This window comes from Siniperca chuatsi, linkage group LG3 (genome assembly GCF_020085105.1).
Source record: "Siniperca chuatsi isolate FFG_IHB_CAS linkage group LG3, ASM2008510v1, whole genome shotgun sequence".
Lineage (NCBI taxonomy): Eukaryota > Metazoa > Chordata > Actinopteri > Centrarchiformes > Sinipercidae > Siniperca > Siniperca chuatsi.
Window position 1 is genome coordinate 16478231 of NC_058044.1, and position 13202 is coordinate 16491432.

General features: G+C 41.7%; 1 protein-coding gene across 2 annotated transcripts; it reads right to left on the reverse strand.

Moving 5' to 3' along the window:
* Window positions 1-246: 246 nt before the first annotated feature.
* On the reverse strand, window positions 247-13076 carry uba6 (ubiquitin like modifier activating enzyme 6). Of its 2 annotated transcripts, none has more exons than XM_044191664.1 (32): window positions 12995-13076; window positions 12399-12491; window positions 12096-12190; window positions 11946-11974; window positions 11720-11814; window positions 11426-11537; window positions 10674-10754; window positions 10412-10534; window positions 10024-10147; window positions 9587-9690; window positions 9405-9467; window positions 8918-8994; window positions 8682-8748; window positions 8386-8529; window positions 8072-8218; window positions 7899-7979; window positions 7692-7769; window positions 7372-7553; window positions 7037-7142; window positions 6792-6881; window positions 6614-6694; window positions 6353-6481; window positions 6183-6234; window positions 5984-6047; window positions 5824-5893; window positions 5669-5740; window positions 5456-5579; window positions 5017-5210; window positions 3185-3312; window positions 2839-2926; window positions 2599-2693; window positions 247-2191 (listed from the first exon to the last, which is right to left on the reverse strand). In XM_044191664.1, exons 2-32 carry the CDS (start codon window positions 12437-12439, stop codon window positions 2038-2040), a joined length of 3090 nt encoding a protein of 1029 aa, XP_044047599.1. In that variant the 5' UTR covers window positions 12440-12491; window positions 12995-13076; the 3' UTR covers window positions 247-2037. The 2 variants fall into 2 exon arrangements, with proteins under 2 accessions (XP_044047599.1, XP_044047600.1); XM_044191665.1 differs by lacking the exon at window positions 12995-13076 and adding an exon at window positions 12608-12988.
* Between the last annotated feature and the right edge of the window lie 126 nt (window positions 13077-13202).

The window sequence follows — 13202 nt, forward strand, 5'->3', positions numbered from 1 at the left end:
TCATTCAACAAAAATTCCAAAATCCAAAGAGATTCAGTTTACAATGAAGTATAACAAAGAAAAGCAGCAAATCCTCTCGTGAGAAGCTGAAACTGGAGAATGTTTTTTGCATTTTTTCACAATTTTTGCTTGAAAAAATTACAAATGATTAATCAATTATAAAAATAGTTTCCGGTTATTTTTTTGTCGATTAACTAATCGTTTAAGCTCTACTGTGATATATTTAAAACAAAGACACAGAGCAGATTTAGTTTTTAGGACATCCTGAAATCTCACATTTTATTGGACCATTGGTTGATTGGTTGTCTGTCACAAGAACATACATCATTATCATCGTCACTCGTTAACATTGTTTGGTTTTACACTTATGACATTCACTGCACAAGAAGTGTTGTCAATATGATAGACATTTTCTGTGCAAAGTGAAATTCACCACCCCTGGTTATGGGGAGAAAAATAAATGTGACCCAGGAAGCATTTTGTGTGATTTTAGTCCAAACTGTTTTGAAGACAGATGATAACCTGTTAGCAGACTGTAGGTGTCTAGTGGATCTCAATAACCTCAATACAAAAAATTTGATTTTTAATTGATTCCATTCAAAACTACACTGCCAATGCAGACTATTTCAAAGCCCCTTTTCACAACCTTCAGCTGGAGCTAAATAGAAAGGCGATTTATACCCCTAGGATGACTTTTGTTCATTGTTGATTCACAATTAACCAATGCACAATGACTCAATAGAGCTCATCAACATAGGCTCAATTTGACACACAAATGTGTAACAAGTAAATAAATACATGTCATGGACACATCCATAGACAAATACAACAAATAAATCATGAAATGCAAAGACTTTAAAGAGTGTTTTAGAACAGGAGTGTGATCCCAGATGTTGGTATAGATGTTTCATATCTGTCGAAAAAAAAGGTGTGTGAAACAGCCAATGAACTCATGCCATTACTTAATGAAGAACATAGTTTACCCAAATATGTTAACTGATATGAATGCTGTCATTACCTAAGTATTTAACAAGATAGGTATGATTAGCAGCTACAATGAGTAGGTGGTTTTGCCCATAGTTTTTAAGTGCAACACACATCTGCTGCATCATTTGATGCACATCAATTGACTGGGGAGCAATGTGATAAAATTGCTGCTTATCTGAGGCGTTAATGCTCATCAGTAGGACTGATATATCTCAAAGACTTAACATGCATCAACCTGTGATGGAGCACATCAAGACGCTGCCAGTGTGTGTTGCACTTTAATGCTTGGGTAATACCCATTCCCCGTGATATTAATGTGTTTTTGTGATGCAATTGAAGTGATCATAAAAGAGAACAATCATCTGCAGACACAATAATCTGTATCTTTGGTGGTTTCACCGTTGTCCACTGACTTTTTGCACCTCTTAATTATACAACAAATATCGGCTTGACCTGTTTCTACAAGGGGAGATGACCAACAGCTGGCAAATTCTGTGGTTGGCAATAATTTCAAAGCCAATGAGAGGACTCTGAGGAAGAAGATGATGTGATGCCTACCAACTACAAATCCGCTTCACGGCCCCAACAGTCCTACCACCACCCCCTTTAGGGCCTAGCAGACTTAAAACAGAAATTAGACTAATGGGGCTGTGTGTTGGGAGTGTGCAGGTTTCTGTAAACATCGTTTTTAGTCAGACTCACTGCCACAAACAGAAACATTTTATTAATCAATTAAGGCATCGACACAGGTGGAGCTGTGCATTTCACCAGAGTAGAAAACAGAACAGAGAAAATATATGTACACAGGTACAATTGAGTGCTACTTAAGCAGCCTTGTGTTCCATGTGGGGCAAGAAAAACTGGGACCAGGACTGGCCTATTCTTGCTCCACGAAGTACTGTGGGGCTTGAGCTGGGGCCAGGAGCTTTGCCCTTGTCAGATAACATCCTGAGAGAAAGCTCTTGGCCCTGGCCCTGGCCCAGGTTAGTGCGGTACAACAATTTACATGAAAGAGTGGAAGTAAGTAAGGACAGGGTTTGAGGAGGACATCTAGGAAGGTGTGAGGGCGTCTTCTCCATTGCAGCTGAAGTAGTACCTGACCGGAGGACCAGGGAGGTCATCGTCTCCGTCTGCTTCCGGAGCGAATGACACAGTGAGGTCAACGTAGCGGCGGTCCACTGATGGCTTGATCAGCTTCTGCATCCTGTAGAGAGTCAGAGGCAACTTTAAGTGCATCTGTTTAGACAGTTTAGACAAAGAATGAATCATTTAGTGCGAGTTATCAAGGAAATGCTTCACCAAATGGGGTATTTTTTCATTAGCCTTTGTCCAGGAAAGCGGCAAGAAAACAGACACTCAAGCAAAAGTCCACATGGTGGTGTAGTGATGAGAAAGAGCATCTTTTAATGCCCTATATGACAGAAAGCATCCACGGTGCTGAAGTGTCTTTGGGCAAGAGACTGACTTCCTACATTCCTACAACCTTGAGAGGTTCTGTTTTATAACTCTGATCCCTATTTTGGGAGAGGGTAAACATAAGGGCACAATATTCTTCGAGGGTAAAAAAAAAAAAAAGAATAGAGTATCACAAAAAAATGAGAGAACACTTACGTTAGTTTGAGTCTCTTTGAGTGTCCAGGCATCACAGGCACATAAAGCATCTTCACACCATGGACGACCATAGTGGGTTCAATTCCATACTTTTCCTGAAATAAAACAACAAATCATCATCAAAAAAAAAATACAAAGAAGCAGTGAAAACCCTCAGGGGAAATACGATAATGTGGTAACTGCATCCAAATTGCTAATATACCAACAGAGTACAATACAAGTAGGCTAAATGGTTCTCACCCTCACTGCATTTATGAAGTCAGAGAGAGTGAAGTCCTCATTACCAAAGATAGTCCAACAGTCCCAGATAGAGAAGTAGATGTTGTCCCTGGGAAAGATATCATAAAGCTGTCACTACATTACATTGTAATAATAATGAAATATGGCTAAAGCTCCTATATTTGGTGCTATCTTGTAGCTGAAATTTTCTTTTCTGCTGTGATGGTGCAATAATAATGTTTAAGACATTTTCACTGCATGGGGTCAAAACAGTAATGCTATTCTATGGAAATAAATTAAAGATGTTTTATCACCTTAAAGTAGTGAGAGAGACAGTGAGATTAATGAATTGTACATATGCCCTTACCTGATGAGTGTCCTTTTAACTGGGGCAGGCTCAGTGAGCACCACTACAGGGATGGCCAAGTTAAAGAAGCAGTTTTTGAAAGATTCAAACCCATAGACTCCAACCACTTTGATCAACTCGAGGGCCACCTGAGTACATCAAAATAATAACACAAAATTATTGATATTGAACAATGGAAATAATTTCAGCAATTCATTGAATAATTTCTGCCGCTTATCCGAGGCAACAGGTTCGGCAGCAGGCCAAGCAAAGTAGACCAAACGTCCCTCTCCCCAGCAAAGTTTTCCAACTCCTCCTGGGGGATTTCAAGCCTTTCCCAAGCCAGATGAGATATATAATCTTCTCCAGCGTGTTCTGGGTCTACCCTGGGGTCTCCTACCATTTGGACGTGCCCGGAAAACCATCCATTACTCCTGGACTCGTGAACAAGACCCCGAAATACCTGAACTTCACTTGGGGCAGCAACTCACTCCCAACCTGGAGGGAGCAATCCACCATTTTACAGCAGAAAACCATGGTCTCACCCTGACTGCTTCATATTTGGCTGCAAACCACCCCAAATCACGGTCTGATGAAGCCAACAGAACCACATCATCTGCAAAGAGCAGAGAAGCAATTCTGAGGTCCCACAAACAAATCCTCCCTGATCTGAGGTTCAACAATCAGTCGGAGCCTCCTTTCCAGCCCTGTGGCAAAAACTTTCCCAGGGAGGCTGAGCAGTGCGATACCCCGATAATTGGAGCACACCCCCTTTTTAAAAATGGGAACCACCGGCCATCAGCCATTCTGCAGGCACTGTCCCTGACCTCTACGAGACATTGAAGAGGCATGTCAGCAAAGACAGCCCAACAATGTCCAGAGCCTTCAGCATCTCCAGGCAAATCTCATCCACTACTGGCATTTCGCCACTGAGGAGTTTAACTACCTCAAGAGACCTCTGCCAGGGATATGGGTGAGGCTTTCCCCAAGTCTTTAAACTCAGCCTCCTCCACAGAGGACGTGTTGGTTGGGTTCCTCAAAGTGCTCTTTCCATTGCTCGACAATATCCCTAGTCAGGGTCAGCAGTTCTCCTCCCATGCTGAACACAGCCCGAGTCAAGCCCAGTTGTCCCTTCCTGAGTCATCTGACGGTTTGCCAGAACTTCCTTGAGGTCAATCGACCTCCATAGCATTCCAGACCTCCTCCCACCCATGTTTTTGCTTCGGAGACCACCAATGCCACAGCCCTTTTGGCCTCCTGGTAACTGTCTGTTGCTTCAGGAGACCCCTGGGCCAACCAAGCCCCAAAGGCCTCCTTCTTCAGCTTGACGGCCTCCTTCACTTAGGTTGCTACCACAACAGGCACGGACAACCTTCTGACCACAAATCAGAGTACCCATCTCCACAATCGAGGCTTTGAACATAGCCGACTCAGATTCCATGTCCCCAGCCTCCCCTGGGATGCATGACAAATTCTTCTGGAGGTGGCTAAGGCCCCTGTCTCGTGGGCCACCTCTAACAATACAACAGGGAAACCAGGGCCCTTTCCTGGAGACAGACCTGGGAGGGGAGCTCGCCGGCGAACACTGGTGGCCGGACCTTGACCCATGGGCACAGCTGAAAGAACTACATGGAGGCGCCCATAGGGATAGGCTTTAGGGTCAGGTGTATTGTCAAGTCCAAACAAATGGACTAAAATACTGATATATTAAGCAGTAATGCTGAAAACCAAAATCAGCTATTTTTTATATAAGTTGAAATTGACATCGCCCAATATCTGGAGATGTTCAAAACAATGGCACAACCAACAACATTAAACCATCAATATATGGCAAAATTTCAAACTTTTCTCACCAGTCCAGCCACAGCAGCTGTTGCCGTGGCGATAGCAGGGATGATCTTGCCGGCTATGCGCTTTGTCTTGAGTCTGTCAGCTGGCTCGATGGAGTACATCCTGGCTCTGAGAGCAGATGCTGATGCGACAAAGTCTATATGGCCATTGCTGTCATCGTCCTTTTCAAACTGCAGTGGACTCATCTGTAACCTCTCTACATGTGAAAGCACAGACATTATCACTAATTATTAGAAGTAATTTTACAGTGTTTGTTATAAAGGCTTTCCCACTTAATAGGGTGGGGAAAGTGAGTGCATATTTCTTAACTATTCACACTGTTGTAATAGATATAACTAAATACCAGTCCAGGTTTCAGATTTAAAATTTAGCAGTCATCTTGAGTGTCCATTTACAAAACCGCCTGTTCAGTATTTCTTGTGATTTTCTTTAAATCGGAACCTGCTGTGACACTGTCAGTAGCAATGGCCTGCTCCAGCTGTGTGATGGCCTCCCTCTCCTCTTCACTGCTTAGAGGCATCTTTATTTGATCAGGCTTCTTTGCTGTCTCATCTGTCTCTATACACTGGAAGGGACAGAGCCACAACAATCAACAAGATTAGGATTTTTTACACTCTGATAGAAATCAAGGACCAGATCAACGGAGAAGCTTACTTTCTCTGCAGGCCTGTACTCAGGAATCTTGACATCTGAAAGAATCCTGGTCACCGCCTCTTCAGAGAGATCCTGAAGAAGAAGGAAAAGCCCAGTCAGCCAGTGAGTATGTGAGTGTGTTTGAGAGAGTGTATGCGTGAATGTACATGACCTACCTTTTCTGAGTAAGGGATGTTATAAATCCCTGCGAAGAGCCGGGCAGTGCTGACAATGAAAGTGAAGTGCCTGATGAGGAAAGAGATGGGTTTGGCAAACTTAGATATGAATCATACAAATACAAAAAAGGCTAAAACGGTAATATAAGTGCATACTCACAAAGAGTCTTTCAAGTCAAAATCAAAAGGTGCTGGAGGTCTTTTTGGGGACTGCCAAAACAAACCTAAGGAAGGGAAGAAGAATTCACTATATTTTTTGCTTTAAGTACACTTTATACTGTAGATATGCATATTAAATTATTGCGAAATAAGCTGGTAACTTACTATAGATATAAATTTTAGTTTTTAGAAAAACTTACTTCCATCTTTTAACCTTGTGTCCAGAGGGAAAGAGTGCAACAGTTGTAGGGCCTACATAAAAACATCAGTAACATGTAAAAACTGCATATAATATTGTGGAGCTTGCACCAACACACATATACATACAATCTATTTAATGAATATGTATTTTCAGGAGGAGACTCATTACCTTTCTCTTGAAATACTTTTCGAATTTCAGACGGGCAATAGTGATGCACTGTTCCCACTGGCTAGGCCGTCTGCTCAGTAGCTTAATGACCTGGAATGACCCCTCCAGACTTTCTCCCATCTGCATCCTCTACACACACACAAACACACAAAAAACTTGTATTAAGTATTATATTGCTGGCATATTTCATTGCTGGAATAGATCAATGTAAAGGCTACTTATAATAAGTCAGAACAACACTTATGACATTCAAAGTCTTACCTGTAGCACCACTTCAGCTGAGGAGTGGGTCTGCCAGAACGAGTTGTACATGGAGGGCTTGTGGACGAACGCATTCTCAAACTAGACAAAGCCAAAAGTTTAAAATTGGGACAGTGCACTGATACATACTGTCAGAAATGATAGCAGTGATCACTTGTTGGGTTTTAAGCAGGCTGACCTTGTCTCTTGCCCATTGAATGGTGTGCTCTATGACAGAAGGGAAAGACTTGAGAGTGCAGAATGGGATCTCCTCTTCTGGGGGGTCCCTCTGGTAAGCAAAGGGAAGGATATATTTAGAAGCACTGTTAAGACTAAGGTCTGTGTCTATGAAGCAGGTCTGGTATGGTAATGAGATAAATCAGGGGAAAATGTAGAGAACAAAAACAAACATGGTCACACACAAACTCTCACATATACACTCACATGGCTATTGTAGGACTCTGTCAAATTTGGCACAATGATTTCTGTGTGTCCTTTAGTTCCCATGGTGCCAGAGTCCAGGAGAGGTCTCTGATTGGATACACAGCGGCTGGAAATGAAATACATGCAGAAACACTATATTATTTGTTGGCCAAATTAGTAAATCGTTCATGAAATACCTTCCCAACTCCTACATTCATATCATGAGCATGCTCTTTCTAGGTTTAAGATGAGGGGTGGATTCAGTCAGTAAAAATCAAATTAGGGCCACTGCTCAGGGAAACTAAAATCAATGCTTTAGAAAAGTATTGATTGTATCACTCAATATTTGCACCAACCTGTCCACATATCTCCGAGCCTCCACGTTGTCCAGCGCGGTGACCACTAGGTTTAGGCGGGAGTAGAAGGAGTCATTGTAGATGCTCTCAGTAGCCGGACACACCTTGTTGAGGTGAGCATCCACCTGCAGGTCTGGGTTGATATCACGAGTGGCTTCTGCTGCTGTGGTACTCTTTGGTTTCTGAAACACAGGACAACCGGAAAAAAGTGAGTGAATGTTTGTGTAGCATGTGTGGTTTATTCCAATTAAGTTTCTTTTTAACTCTCATTATAAATAAAAGAAAAGAAAAATGAGATTAGGTAGTGGACATTTGTTTACCTGTATATGATGTGGTCTAAAGAGAAACTGACGATTGAGGTTGGACTTTTCTATAAGGTCTGGGTCTGTGATGCATACCTGAGAATTGACAGATGCAAAGAACAAGGTTTCACTTAATACATAGACAAGCACTGAAATATATGGCAATACATACAGTCATGGAAATACAGTCAAACAAAAGAGAGGAAACACAGAAAGATTGCCCACCTCTCCTGAGCTTTTGGCCAATCCTACTCCAAGCAGGGCAAAGTTTTTCAGCATCTCACAGCCTATGGCGCCACAGCCCACCTGGAAGAGGAGACATTGTAGGGTTCATTTGGACATAAATCTTAAAATAATTCAACATAAAAGAGGCCTTCTATGCACTGCATGATCCTTACCATGAAGACCCTGAGCTTGTGCAATTCTAGACACATTGATTCACCAATGCAAGCTCGTAATCCATCATACCGATCACCCCTTGGGAAAAACTCCTCAGCAGAAACAGACTGAAGTGGCCTGACTATCTCGATGGCATCAAGATAAAACTAAACACAGGAGAAACAGAGAAGGAGATGAAATGACCAGTTAGGGGAAAGTAAAAAAAAAAATAGATGCAAAAATGCTAAATTTAGTCAAACCTATTAAAGTTAATGGGTTCCATTGCTGTGTTGCAGTGGAAAAGGAGGTCTACAGTTGAAATTCAGTAACCTACCCATTGCTGCAGTGGCGCAAACTTTCCTGTGATGGCCTTAAGAACTTCCTGGCTGGCTAGCCCTCCTACAGCTGCAGCTAACGGAGGAAGAGTTCCCCTTGCTGTTCTCGACAGACAGCGCACCAAGTCAGTATTCACAGACGCCTGGAAGGAAAGAGGGAGGGAGGAAGGAAAAAGAAAGAGATTTTAGGGCCTCTGTGTGCATGTAATTATCTGTCAAAGAGGATATATCTGCATCTCTGCAGGTTCAAGAGAATAAAATATATATGATGTATGAAAAAAAGAAAAGGACTCACTTTGTTCCTGAGAGTTGCATTCACTTCCTCGGTTAGCTTCAGTAAAACCTCAGCATCCTGTAAACACCTGATGGCATCAAAGTAAAACTGCTCACAACAGAATGTGTCACATTTCAACAACTTCACAAACTGAAAACCACAGCAAATACAGATGATATCCTCAGGCACTGTTGGAGTACACGCAGTAGAAAGTGACAGTGAAGACACAGTGAAAAGAAGAGAAATATTTTGTTTACCAAATGTTGGGAAGTCTACTGTGCTGCTCCTGGAAGTCGTCCAGAGCCAACATGGCTGCATGGATCTGTAGTGGGGCCTGGTGGGTAGATTTAAAAAAGGATTGTGAGGAGACTGCTTGGTTAAAAGCAAACAAAAATGACAAGGCATTTGAAAACTGGACATCTTTGAGATATCTGGCTTCACTGAAACGGACATTAGCAATCCTGGATAACCTGTCTCAGAAAGCCGGTTATCAAGAAGCTCTGTTAAACAAAGGAAAAAAAGAATAAGCACATGGCCATGTAGGGATCCTGAAGGTATGATGGCTCCATTATTCCTGAAATCTGATTGATTAGTAGTTTTACCAATCCAAACTTAACCGGCTCTGGTGTAGGTTATGCAACATTGTTTGTACTTTTTGGTGATGTGCCTTGGTAAAGTGAGCCAGCTTTGTTGTAGAACTGGGTTAAACCAAAAGTTAGCTGGCTAACAGCTTTGAACTCTCACCTCTGGTTTACTGAAGTCTGGAGTCAGGACCTGAGGATCACACAACTGTCTCTCGATTGTCTCCTAAAATACATATGTGGATAAATGCAGGAACACACACACAAAGAATGTTTGTTTAGATTTTTTTTTAATCTTTTTTTGTTCAACTGGTTTCTGGTTGATATGACAAGTAGTTCACTTACAAATCTGTATGTCTTAGGGGTTTTCAACAGGACAAAGAACCCTCCATGTGCATATGGTTGTAGTTGGGATGTGTCTCCTATTGCAAAACTGTGAGAGGAAAGGACTAATACCACACACATTCAAACAAGACACACACACACACACACACAAATGTATACAAAAACAGACAGAAATGGCTTAGATTAGATTAATGCACCATTATGTCACCTTATACAGAAAATGTCTCAGCAAATCTGCTCTAGGAATAGTTCAAAAGCAATAGACCCAAAACTGAGCATTTGTTTTACCTTACATAAAGATTAACCACAACCATATTCTAAATGTTGTGTAAATCTGTGATTTGTCAGGTATGCTGGTGTTATGCAAAACTTACAGTAAAAACTTTGTAAAAACACCACATATACTGAACTTATTATCTACAATGTGGAAATAATACCTGAAACCTGTCGCACGGTGCTGTTGAGTTCCACCATGCCATTGACCTCTCTGAAGACAACACTCTGGCCTGTCTGTAGGCCATGCGGTTGGTTGTCCATGCAGGTCACCACCCCAGGATTTTCCTGAAGGGTCAAAATTCAAAATGGAGATCAAATGTCTTTTGGAGCAGACACTGTCTTTGTGGGCTCATATTTCCATCACTCTATTTCCAAAGTTGAATTATGGAATTGCAGTTTCAGATAATGCAAAAATCTGGCAAATCAAGCCCACTCTTCTAACACACAGAAATTATAATTATTACATTTAACAATTTAAAAACATCTGATAGGAAGAAATTAATTCTCAAATATGGGATCTAGAAGATTGTTAAGATGTCTTCAGACTACCTGAGTGATAGTTTGGATGAAAATCTCCTTGGGCTCCTCTCCTGTGGGATCCGACACCTCAAACTCCTCTCCAAAATCACAAAACACCCGCACACAGATACCATATGCATCACAGCCAATGAACTGGCAAGGACACACAGTAAAACAGTTTGGTTAGTACACAGGCAAAAGGTTTGGTTAATGTTTGTGTGTTTCCCATGTGTAAGACATGGTTTAGCTAATGCTCTGTAATGTATAACCACTTTAGGGACTGTAGACTTACTCTGATAGGGGGTTGTTGTGAGTGGCAGAACTCATTGACTCTCTTTTGTAGGCTCAATCTGGCCTCAGTCAGAATCACACACTGGAGGAGAGAGCAGAGTAGACAGTGAGACATTAAATGTTACCTGCAGCAGACTCCAGAGTAGAAAACAATGCAAGTTTTAACTAAGGTTATCTGCAATCTAAAACCAGATGACAATGAGCCATTTTTTAGTTGTTCCATTAATAAAAAGGTACTGCAGACAGCCCATGGGCCAGTGTCATTCAGTGACTACATACATTATCCCTGAAAGTTTGATCAAATCCTAACAGATGTTTTGGCAGTTACGACCTTTCAAATTTTAACCTTTAACTGTAGCATTCCCTCCGCCTGAGAGTGTTTTCTCGGTTTGGAACAACTGAGCATTTGGATTTACAGCTGTGAAGGAGATCATGATGAAGGAGTGTTTTGAGATGTCTTTATTGATATTTTGAAACTTTTTCCACCATGACATCTCGTCTCTATTGGAAACTATTGTAACTGCTATGAATCCAAGTTGATCACGGCGTCTGCTCTCATAAAAGAATAAACTACAAACTTTGCAGCCACCTTACAAGTCTACAGGGGTTGGGTGTTTTCATACAACACAAATTTCTAGTCACCAGGGGGACCACAGGACAACTATTTTACTGAGAGACTGACAGCAACCCATTCGAAATTTACCATAACCCATAGGTTTGTCGCAACCCAGATTCTGAAAAGCAATACCTTACCTGATACTTTCTGAGAAAGCTGAGATCAGTGTTTTTGTCCAGAGCAGTGGAAGACATGTCAACGTGGACATAAGGGTTCAACTCTGCGACCCGAGGGCACACTGCCTCCACCCTGTGGTAGAAAATTAAAAGAGGATGGATAAGAATGTGTAAAAGACAGACAAATAAACTGAGATATAATGGAAGAGTTTGCATATGTATGTGGATTACAGGAAAGTGTGAGTGTATGATATTTCAGAGTGTGAATAAAGTCAGAGGCTAAGAGAAACAGTCCAGCTTTGTGGTGTGTATTACCTCCTCCTCTGGCTCAACACATCCTCTTTGCGGATAAAGAAGTTGGAGCCCAGATCCCAGGTTTCACATTGCTTTGTGTCATGAAGGGTGACTGCCTGTACACACAAATACACAGAGATACAATAGCTAAGGCCACAGGAATACCAACTCTTAAAGACACTCCACATTAAAACATTATATACTGTCACAGTGTTTGACAATCATGATATTTAGCGAGAGTGCATACCTTCACACCAGCCAGGACAATATTCTTTGCTGTGAAACCAGAAGTCAAGTTGCTTAGTGTCAAATCACAATTGGCAATGCATATCATGTACATACTATGGCAATGAATGTATTACAGAGCTGTTGTGCAATAATGTGATATTTAGCCTACCTATCTCAATTCCCAGTCCTCCCATTCCACTGAGAAAGACTGAGGACTGGGCCATCTGGTGCATAGCACTGTCTCCCAGCACATATCGCTGGCGGCTGGACAGAGGTAAAGGAAGGAAGAGGAAGTGTGAGGGAAAGCGCTACAGAGATCAAGAAGGAAAAGTGAGGTATAACTGTATTGACTGTATTGTAGTATAAAGCACACCACTGTCATTTCCTGTCTTCACTGCCGTGTGACGTTATCTGTAGTTACAAGTACTTTAGTAAGGGTGACTGTAATGTGCAGCCAAAAAGGCAGACTTGCCTGTAAAGAGAGTCGTCAATCTCCATCGAGTCTGCAGCCATGATGGGAGGGAAAGAGGGGGGAATTCAACTGTCTGAGAGATAACGACTATACCTATTAAAACATAAAAGTGCAGACAGTGATTACTAAAGCTATTAAACGTTTTGGTTGTTAGCAGCAAGTATCTAAAACCAACGCCCCGTTGTAAGTTAGCTAAATGGCTAACTTACTGTTAATGCCGACTAACTCTAGTTGTCAGCAATGTTGTCAAACTGTCAGCCGCGCGCCAAGGTAAAATGGCTGTCTTGAAACCAATAAAGTGACGTCTTCGAATAGACAAAGATTATAGCTACCATAATAACGCTTGTTGATTACTGAACCGGCTGAAGAAAGCTCAACGTTAGCAGCTACGGCTAGCTAGCGCTGAGTGCCACTGCTGCCTGGTGCCGGTGGCGAGGACAGCTGTCATAAACTCGTTAAAAGTGACGACACGTACGTTAGGCAACAAATAACTCCCCAAGAGTAGACAGCTGTTTTAGGTATTATCATTCCGCCTATCAATATGAAAAATTCGTTGTAAATATTGTTAAAATTAGACAATAATCACACGTAGCTACCTGTCAGTATGCGCGACGAGCTGTAGCGAATGAATGGCTGTGACTGGTTAAAAACTCGGAGTGATTCCGGGTTACCACCATCACATGACCAAGGTCATCCAATGGATTCACAGTATTTTTCAGGGCTACATTTGTGATAAAATTTCACTTTTTTTGGAAGTGTTACCACCCTAAAAAACACCAAACACAAAAGTGTCCATCTAAAAAA

Bases quoted from the DNA above. Each gene is read 5' to 3' on its own strand.
- uba6 (XM_044191664.1), bottom strand. From the start codon at position 12,439: ATGGCTGCAGACTCGATGGAGATTGACGACTCTCTTTACAG. The intron at 6,882-7,036 runs GTGAGTGTATAT...TTTGCTTACCAG, and splicing joins CAGAGTCCTACAATAGCCAT to AGGGACCCCCCAGAAGAGGA. The intron at 5,741-5,823 runs GTAGGTCATGTA...CTTCTTCTTCAG, and splicing joins ACATCCCTTACTCAGAAAAG to GATCTCTCTGAAGAGGCGGT.